Source organism: Hyla sarda, chromosome 10 (assembly GCF_029499605.1).
Source record: "Hyla sarda isolate aHylSar1 chromosome 10, aHylSar1.hap1, whole genome shotgun sequence".
NCBI lineage: Eukaryota > Metazoa > Chordata > Amphibia > Anura > Hylidae > Hyla > Hyla sarda.
Window position 1 is genome coordinate 33,343,732 of NC_079198.1, and position 10,038 is coordinate 33,353,769.

General features: G+C 39.1%; 1 protein-coding gene across 1 annotated transcript; it reads right to left on the minus strand.

The window, feature by feature from the left end:
• Positions 1-1,206: 1,206 nt before the first annotated feature.
• UPK2 (uroplakin 2) lies at positions 1,207-9,704 on the minus strand. Its single transcript, XM_056541697.1, has 5 exons — positions 9,632-9,704; positions 8,101-8,241; positions 3,592-3,724; positions 3,431-3,489; positions 1,207-1,509 (listed from the first exon to the last, which is right to left on the minus strand). The coding sequence occupies exons 1-5, from the start codon at positions 9,702-9,704 to the stop codon at positions 1,373-1,375; spliced, it is 543 nt and encodes a 180-aa protein (XP_056397672.1). The 3' UTR covers positions 1,207-1,372.
• Between the last annotated feature and the right edge of the window lie 334 nt (positions 9,705-10,038).

A 10,038-nucleotide genomic window follows, 5' to 3' on the forward strand; every position in this document is an offset into this window, starting at 1 on the left:
GGGTAAAATGACTATTGTCACTGCAAAGTAGAATTGGCGACACAAAAAATAAGCCATAATATGGATTTTTTGGTGGAAAATTGAAAGGGTTATGATTTTTAAAAGGTAAGGAGGAAAAAACGAAAGTGCAAAAACGGAAAAACCCTGAGTCCTTAAGGGGTTAAGTTTTAGCTTAGGGAAGTAGGATTTATGTGCCCTTTTGGGCATTTGTTATGGTAGTGTGAATATGCCCTCAACCCTGAGTTGGTACATTTGGTATGTTTAGGCATTAAATGATAATGATTGCATGCAGTCACCACTAGTAGGGTAACTTCATATGGTTTTATACAGTATAGTCGTAAAGCTGGACAAACTAGCAAGCAGTGAGCTCCCTTAGTGGCAGATGCAAACCTTCCCCTAGTGGCAGATCCTTGTAGAGTGAAACATGTAGTGGAGGCACTTGTTTTTGCATATTTTAAAAGGCAGCAGTAAGCGATATATGTAGTAGATCATGGAAGATCAAGTGGCACAACAGTAAGAACCATATGCCCCTCATTCCTTACTGGGCACAACTCAATAGGGTCTGGGTCTGGTATTACAGTTTAGAGTATCAATCACATAAATGTAAAGAAGGATCAGCTGTAATACCTGGCACAGCCACTAACTAAAGTACAAACCTGTACCGGTAACGTTGGTGGCAAAAGTCATACCCCAATCAATCTGATACGGATGGTCTGTCCTATGGATAGTGTCAGTCTCTTCCTGTCATGGGCACCAATGCAGTCTTGTGCCCTTCCTCTATGGTAGGTAGACCACTTTTGCCTTTGCAGATGAATTTGTAAAATGCTTTTGCAACATAGCCATAGACACAGAAATATTGTTTGCCCTTTTCACATCTATCAATGGGCATCTATTTTAAACTTTCTGTACAGTGGGCAAAAAAGTAGCCTGTAAAATCTTCTTGACTGGAAAATCTCAATTGTTTGTCACAACACAGACCAAACCGTATTTGTGACAAATCAGCCTTTCATATGTCTCTTGCCCATTCCCATTACTAATGTATGATTATTTACATGCAACATACAGGTTTGTTTTTAGCATATTTATTAAAATAAGAACATTGTAATATTTCATGTTATAATACACAAAACTGAATAATTCTGGTTAAGGTCTAAGCAACAGTCCTACTTCCCAGAGAGTTATATTGTATTAGCATCTTGGGGAAAAGTATATCAAATATTATTTACACTCAGCAATCTGAAAATAGGTCATTTTATCTAAAAAATAATACATTGTTCTACAGAGGGTAGGATATTGTAAGGCAGTTCTAGAAGTAGCAGGTTGGTTCCTCCTTTGTTTTCTTGATGAAGTCAGTTTATAAAATTTTCAGAGCTTATTTCTTGCCTCGGCCACCCAACACCAGTACAGCGATCAGTCCAACAACGAGCAGGAACATCGCAACAGAAAGTATCACCGTTATCACCACCATTCCACCACTACGCGCAAATACAGTTGGTGGAGCTGATAGTACTGTAAGGAAGAAAGACAGTTCATGTCATGTGATGTGTGCGCACATTTTGTCATCTCAATGGCTTTTCACTGACCAACAGGTACCAGATTCTGAATGTTAATAGTACTCACCAAAAACCATGACTGACTACCACCTGGGACCATATGTTATTTTTTTACTGCAGAATGACACTGCTAGTTGGTAGGTACACTGGCTTGGGTGAGTATGAGCTACTAAAATTTAAAGGGGTTGTAGATGGCTGCTTTTATCTAGGAAACAGCTCCACACCTGTCTACAGGTTGTGTTTCGTATTGCAGTTTAGACCCCATTCAGTTCAATGAAGCCGAGTTGCTATGCCTGATACACTCTGTGAACAGGTTTGGCAATGTTACTGGAACACAGCAGCCATGTTATTTTAATCCTGTAGAACCCTTTAAAGCTGACCAGTCAGCAGGTTTTAAGGGAATAAATGAAGAGTGTGACCCTTAATCTCTAGGGCACAGAGGGGAGTGAAGGGACCGAAGCTAGGTTCCTGCAGCTGAGGGAAACTCCCAGTAGGCTCGAAAGCCAAACAGACTATTTCAGAATTACTGAATTGGAATACCCCTTTAACATATGTTTAAAGTGAAATGCCCCGGGTAAAAATATAAAATTCAGCTTTAAGTCATTATTTGAGTCTTAAGATTTCAGCACAAACTTGAAATGTGTTGGATGTGCTAATACGTGTACTTTTATGTAACCAGTTTAATTAATATACACCAGTACTGGATTTTTTAAATTTATTTAATCATCCTAATCATCCAACATTTCAGAGAGGACCTTGTCCTTTACTGGCCTTCTTAGGGTATATTCACACGTTTAGGTGAGATACACGTCGGGATTCTAGAAAAAAAAGGTATGCTAGTTTATACCCTGGTGTATTCACTGTAATTGACCAAAAGTTGTCTACTAGTACTTATGTTTGGTGCATTTCCGAATATACACTATTATTTTGTGGGACTCAAAAGAGTGGTTTACTGTGCTTCAAACAAAATATAAGTATATGTTGCAGAAATAGGCTGGTCAATAGTAGACAACATACAGTCTATTAAAGTGAATGGGCTTGCTATAAATATGCCACAGTATACATTCTTTTTCCCAGTATCCCAGTATATACCAGTAACATTCTGCCTAAACATGGTGTGAACAGCTCAAGCCACAGAACAAGCCACACCAATACTTGTAGCGGAGAATACCTTTGTAATAGGACATGCTATGGAACATGGAATTGCCTTTCCACATGTGTCCAGATATCCTTATGTGTAGTTTTTTCCCTTTGCATTTATGTTAAAAATGAGGGATGTAAATACATTCTCTTTTTAGAAGGCTTTCAATCTTTTTTGGGATGGATGGGCCAGAGGTTACTTCAAAAGTTCTTAAAGGGTACCTCTCATCAAAAAAACTTTTGATATATTATAGATTAATGTATGCAGAATAACTTTACAATTGCATGTTATTAAAAAATATGCTTCTTTCTATTTAATTTTCCACTTTGAAGAAATGACCACTAGGGGTCTCCCTACCATTCCTGGCAGCAAGCATTTCAGACTCATGCTGGAGTCCTAAACACTACGAGCTGCCAGTCTGCTTTGTTCACAAAGGAGAACACTCAGAGCTGCCAGCCTGCTTTGTTCACAGCCTGTTTGGCTGTGAACAAAGCAGGCTGGCAGCTCTGAGTGTTTAGGACTCCAGCATGAGTCAGAAATGCTTGCTGACGGGACTGATCGGGAAAAATACAATAGAAAGAAGCATATTTTTCATTAACATGCTATTGGAAAGTTATTCAACATTCATTAATCTAAAATATATCAAAAGTTTATTTGATGAGAGGTACCCTTTAACTTATGTAGTTGCTGTTTTCATTCTTATGTTTTTTAACGTTCATCTTTTTTTTGCACTTACTAGTTTTAGTTGTGAAACTTGCTCGATTGAAGACTGTACTGCCAAATTGATACCATGCACTGTAAAATAAAACCACTATAAATGTAAATTTATACATTTGTAAAATTTTATTTTTAAACATCATATCCTGCGCAATACATCTGAGTGTCAGAGGTACTCACGTGTATGCGGTGTTTGGACTCAAACCTGTGACCTGGTATCCGACATTTACGGTCTCTGTGTTACCATTTTGAGAGTCACTAACTACAATAAGGTCACGCTTCAGACGACATTGAGGCACTGTAAATGATAATGCTGTAGGTACAAAGGTAATTGTTGTTAAATAAAAAACAGTATATGCATTCACAATAAAAAAAAAAAAAAAGTTGGTGTTGTGCAGCTTAATATAAAGATGTAGGCATCACAACACCCACAACCTGTCTCATAACTGACTATGGATGTGAATGGAATATACATACATTCAGCAACACATCTACAGAGGGAGGATTGGTGAGAAACTACCGAACACCTGCATACCTATAATGGTGCTCACCCAGGAAAAAGAAATACAGTGACCCCCCCCCCCCGACCTATGATGGCCCTGACATACGATAATTTCAACATGCGATGGCCTCTCAGAGGCCATCGCATGTTGAAAGCCTTCTAATGGAACAGGTGAGTAAAACATCTATCCTAAGACAGGGATTAACCCTGTCCGCTCCAACAGTTGAGGCGCCCCTCTGCTAAACATAACAGGTATAAAATCATAAAATATTGAGCACCTATAACATAGTTATAAACTGAGTGCAAACTATATATATGAAACCTGTATATTATTAGGGAGACACAAAATATATATTAGGAGGAAAGAAAGTTGCAAAAAAAAACACCAATAAATAATGAAGCGATAATGTGTGTGCAATATCTAATAGCAACCTAAAGCTAATAATGAAGGATGACGTCTGATTTTAAATTCAACCCATGTGGTTGAAATGTACGTAAGGAGTAAATCCAAAAGATTTCCCTATTATGTAATGATTTGATGCGGTCTCCACCTCTGTCATGTGAGCGGATTAATTCGATACCCGAGAACGAAAAATAAGCTACATTGCCATCATGGACATTTTTGAAATGTTTGGAGACATTCGATGCGTTAGTGTAAGAACCCCTGCCAATGGCTCTAAGATGTTCTTGGATGCGTTTTTTCAAAGTTCTTTTGGTACTGCCGATATAAGATACATTGCAGCTATTACAATCTATTTTGTAAATGACGTGAGTAGATTCACAATTAATAAATTGTTTAATCGGTACAGAATTCGAATCAGGAATTGAAATTGTAGAGATCTTAGCAGCATGTACACACACAACGCATCTAGGTAAACCGCATTTGAAAAACCCATTTGTTTTAATCCACGAACGAGAACCAACAGCAGAGACAAGTGGCAAAGCACTCGGAGATAAAAGATTACCTAAATTAGGGGCCCGTCTGCTCGAAAAATTAATGCCATTTTTTTAATATTTGTTAAGGATGGTATCCTGACATAAAATAGGTAGAAATGTATTCATAATAGATTTGATACTATTAAATTCTAGACTGTAAGTGGTAGTAAAGGTAGGCTTCGATAACGTGTTCGAAAATGTTAGATAAGATTTTGGTGTGAGAAGACTATCTCTAGATCTTCCTAAAACTTTACGTTTGGCTCTGTTCAGACACCAGGGCTGGTAAACTCTCTGACCCAAACGATGAAAAATATTATCCGATTCAATTTGAAAAGATTCGTCTGTGGAACAATTTCTGCGAGCACGAGTCAGCTCACCCACGGGAACGGCTAAAAACGTGTGTTTTGGGTGGCATGACTCTGCGCGCAGAATGGTGTTGCATGCAGTCGATTTTCTGTATGTGGAAGTGTGAACACGTCCCTGTCTGCTGTCAAGTAAAATATCAAAAATGGAGTGACGGGATCTGTGCCAAGTTGATGTAAAAAATTAATTATGAGGGCTATTGTTAACATAGTCAACAAAGCAGGAAGCATTGTGTTCTGAGGATGACCAAATTATGATGACATCGTCAACGTATCTTCCGTACCAAACAATGTTAGAAAAGAAGGGGTTGATGTCAGAAAATATATATTGCATCTCCCACCAGTGGACAAAAATATTTGCCACTGAAGGGGAGGATTTAGCCCCCATTGAGGCACCTGTCCTCTGAACATAATACTGATCCTGAAACTTGAAAAAATTATGAGTTAATATATAATTCAACGCCTCAAGAACAAACTGGCACAGATCCTCACTATAAGTAGAAAAATTGTAAATAATATCCGACACTGCTTGAAGAGAAAGTGAATGAGGGAGGGAAGAATACAAGGATTCAATGTCCATTTAAGATTTGTAAATGACTTCTATTTAAAAATCTCAATCCTTCCAGTACTTATCAGCTGCTGTATGATCCACAGGAAGTTCTTTTCTTTTTGAAGTTCTTTTCTGTCTGACCACAGTGCTCTCTGCTGACACCTCTGTCCATGTCAGGAAATGTCCAGAGCAGGAGAGGTTGGCTATGGGGATTTGCTCCTACTCTGGACAGTTCCTAAAATGGACAGTGGTGTCAGCAGAGAGCACTGTGGTCAGACAGAAAAAAAATTCAAAACGAAAAGAACTTCCTGTTGAGCATACAGCAGCTGATAAGTACTGGAAGGATTAAGATTTTTAAATAGAAGTAATTAAAAAATCTGTTTAACTTTCTGGCACCAGTTGATTAAAAAAAAAAAAAAAAAATTAATGTTTTCCAGTGGAGTACCCCTTTAAACCCTTAAGGACCAAGGACGTACCGGTACTTCCTTGGTCCTGCTCTTCTGATATAACGCGGGGTTACACAGTAACCCCGCGTCATATCATGGAGGGGCCCGGCGTCATAGTGAAGCCAGGACCCGCCTCTAATAGCGCGCAACGCCGAACGCGGCGCCGCGCGCTATTAACCCTTTAGACGCGCGCTCAGAGCTGAGCCGCGCGGCTAAAAGTGAAAGTGAAAGTTCCCGGCTAGCTCAGTCGGGCTGTTCGGGATAGCCGCGGCTAATCGCGGCATCCCGAACAGCTGACAGGACAGCGGTAGGGCCCCTACCTGCCTCCTCGCTGTCCGATCACTGAATGACTGCTCAGTGCCTGAGATCCAGGCATGAGCAGTCATGCGGCAGAATCGTTGATCACTGGTTTCTTATGAGAAACCAGTGATCAACATAGAAGATCAGTGTGTGCAGTGTTATAGGTCCCTATGGGACCTATAACACTGCAAAAAAAAAGTGAAAAAAAAAAGCGAATAAAGATCATTTAACTCCTCCCCTATTAAAAGTTTGAATCACCCCCCTTTTCCAATAAAAAAAACACAGTGTAAATAAAAATAAACATATATGGTATCACCGCGTGCGGAAATGTCCGAATTATAAAAATATATCATCAATTAAACCGCTCGGTCAATGGCGTGCGCGCAAAAAAATTCCAAAGTCCAAAATAGTGCATTTTGGTCACTTTTTATCGATCAATAAGTCCTATCAATGCAAAAATGGTACCGTTAAAAACTTCAGATCACGGCGCAAAAAATGAGCCTTCATACCGCCCCATACACGGAAAAATAAAAAAGTTATAGGGGTCAGAAGATGACAATTTTAAACGTATTAATTTTCCTGCATGTAGTTATGATTTTTTCCAGAAGTCCGACAAAATCAAACCTATATAAGTAGGGTATCATTTTAATCGTATGGACCTACAGAATGCATATTAGGTGTCATTTTTACCGAAAAATGTACTACGTAGAAACGGAAGCCCCCGAAAGTTACAAAACAGCGTTTTTTTTTTCAATTTTGTCGCACAATGATTTTTTTCCCGCTTCAGCGTAGATTTTTGGGCAAAATGACTGACGTCATTACAAAGTAGAATTGGTGGCACAAAAAATAAGCCATCATATGGATTTTTAGGTGCAAATTTGAAAGAGTTATGATTTTTTAAAGGCAAGGAGCAAAAAACGAAAATGCAAAAACGGAAAAAACCCCGGTCCTTAAGAGGTTAATTTAACCCCAGTCCTGCAAGCCACACCCCTTCTATTTTTGCTTCTGTTTAGTTTTGACTAAAGGTAGAAAAGATGATTTTTGGCCAAAACACTCACATCATAGGTCCTTCAACCACTATCTGTTCATCACAGCTCAGCGCCACCTTACTCTACAAGTTCTGCATCTCCGAGTGAATGAATTGGTCCTGCTTGCAACGCCCCCCCCAAACACACACTAAAGCCATGACCCTCCTATTCTCCGCCTTCAATCTCTGTATCGCAGCTCAGCCCCACCTAAGGACAGGCTATAAGGACAGGATATGAAGGTGGAATATAAGGACAGGATATGAAGGTGGAATATAAGGACAGGATAAGAGGTCAGGAAATGATGTCCAGATATGAGGATGGGGTATGGGTCAGGATATTAGGTTAGAATATGAGAACATCATATGATTGACATGATTGTTGTTTTTAATCTCACACAAAATTTAGGTAGGAAGACCGGTCTATGTCGGGTACTCTGCTAGTAGGAGGATAATAAAACACAAGCAGAGATGGCCTTGCATTATCTCTAAGTAATGAAACATCCAAACAAAAATACTACATCAAAAAATGTATAGGCAGCAGAATAAAGAAGCTAAAAAGTACTTACTTTGATTGGCAGGACCACCAATTATGTAAAGTGTAGCATTCACCCCTGAGTATGAACATGAAGAAGGTATAGCTATTACCACAGTGGTACTAAGGGGATTCCCCACAAGGCCAGTGCTGAGGGCTGTTGTGTTATCTGTTACTAGAAAAAGGAAAGAAACAACAAATGAATGCTTCACACTACGTATTTTCCAAGTAGAATTCTGTTGTGGAAAAATCTGGTGCAGCAGATGGGTTTCTGCCGCACGATTTCACACTACGGAATTTCCACAGCAGACATTCCACCATAAAAATTACAGATTCCACCGAAATAATAAACAAGTTCATTTTTTTTGGGGGGGGGGGGGGAATCCGCTTGGAAACTATGGAGACTGCATATTCAGGCTCTCCTTGTTCTGCTGGTGCCTGCCGGCCAGGGAATTACGTAGTGTAACCGGATACATTATTGTCACAGTGATGTCCTTAGCTAATTCCATGCAGTAAACCTGGGATTTCTCCTTTTTTTCTAGACAATTTATTCAAAAATCACGGAAGCCAATGTTTTTTACAGACAAACTAGAAAACTATAAGGAATCATAAAGATAATAAGGTATACTATATAAAATCCGTTTTTACAGACTATTCAGAAACTTTAGGACGATTGTCAACTTTGCAGTATACTATGAAATGTCCCTTTTTTCTACATTCACGTATACTGTCCCATAAGAGACCAGTATTATACTTGGCACATGGTTGACATGGGGCCCTGCTGCAATTTTGTATTGTGGGCCAAAAGCTACAGGTTACGCCTCTGACTACAAATGTACTGAGTATTAACTATATCCATCAGAACCTTTCTTATATATGTCCTGCAAGGTACAAAAACAACAACTACCCTTTTTTTTTTTTTTTTAATCTCTAGTTTGTAACACTTAAGCTAAGTGTACACTGCAGAATTTTCAGGCAGAAAAATTTGGCCGGAGATTCGGACCGCGCATACATTGCCATCCCGTAGATAGCAATGTACTCCAGGGGCATTCTGCCAAAAGAATGAGCAAGACCATTCTTGTGAAGGCGGAATTTCATCGGTGGAACATTTGCTGCTGAAATTCCGTAGTATGCATTGTGCAGCGAAATCCAATTGCCAGCAATGGGATTCTGCTGCACCGGAATTTCTGAGTGAAATTTTAAAGTGGAATTCCACTGGGAAATTTCGTAGTGTGAACCTAATCTTAGGCTCTGTGAACACAACATTTAAGTCTTCTGTCAAAGTTATACATAGCTTTGATTTAGATGAAAATAGAAAACATTTAAAATGAAAATATTACTTTTCAAAATCTTTACAAATAATTAAACAAATGAAACAGTTAAATTGGCATTAATGCTGCATGTAAAAATGGTTTAGACTTACCCCCATATGAGGAAGAAATGAGAAGGAGCAAAGTAGAGAATCGTAACAGTTGCATGGTGTCTCCAGTGAGTAGGTGCATTGTCTCCAGTAAGTAGCTGCACTTGATCCTAGTTTGTATGTAAAATGCTAAAAACACAGATACCTGTCTTACAAGTGAGTTTCACCTTCTGCAGACCCACCAATCGGAGAGCAGCTAGGAGAAAGAATGTGGACATGCTGGAAAATCACCCCTCCAAACACACCCTGACCTCAGACAACATGTCTTTCCCCCTTATCTGCCACACGTCCGTCCCCTAGTACACTTTTAATATACACTTATTATTATACTGAAGTTCTGAGATAATTGATATCTGTACTAACATAATAAAGACATTATGAAGAGCTAACACATGTTCAGAGCAGTGATAAATGCTTTGGAAAAATCGAGAGATTCACCTCGGTCCAGTCTGGAGCTCACCTCCTCATAAACGCTGATCAGGTTAGATTGACAGGACCGATCCCTCGTAAACTTTGATAGTGTTACAGTGGAGTCATACATTTATTTTCATT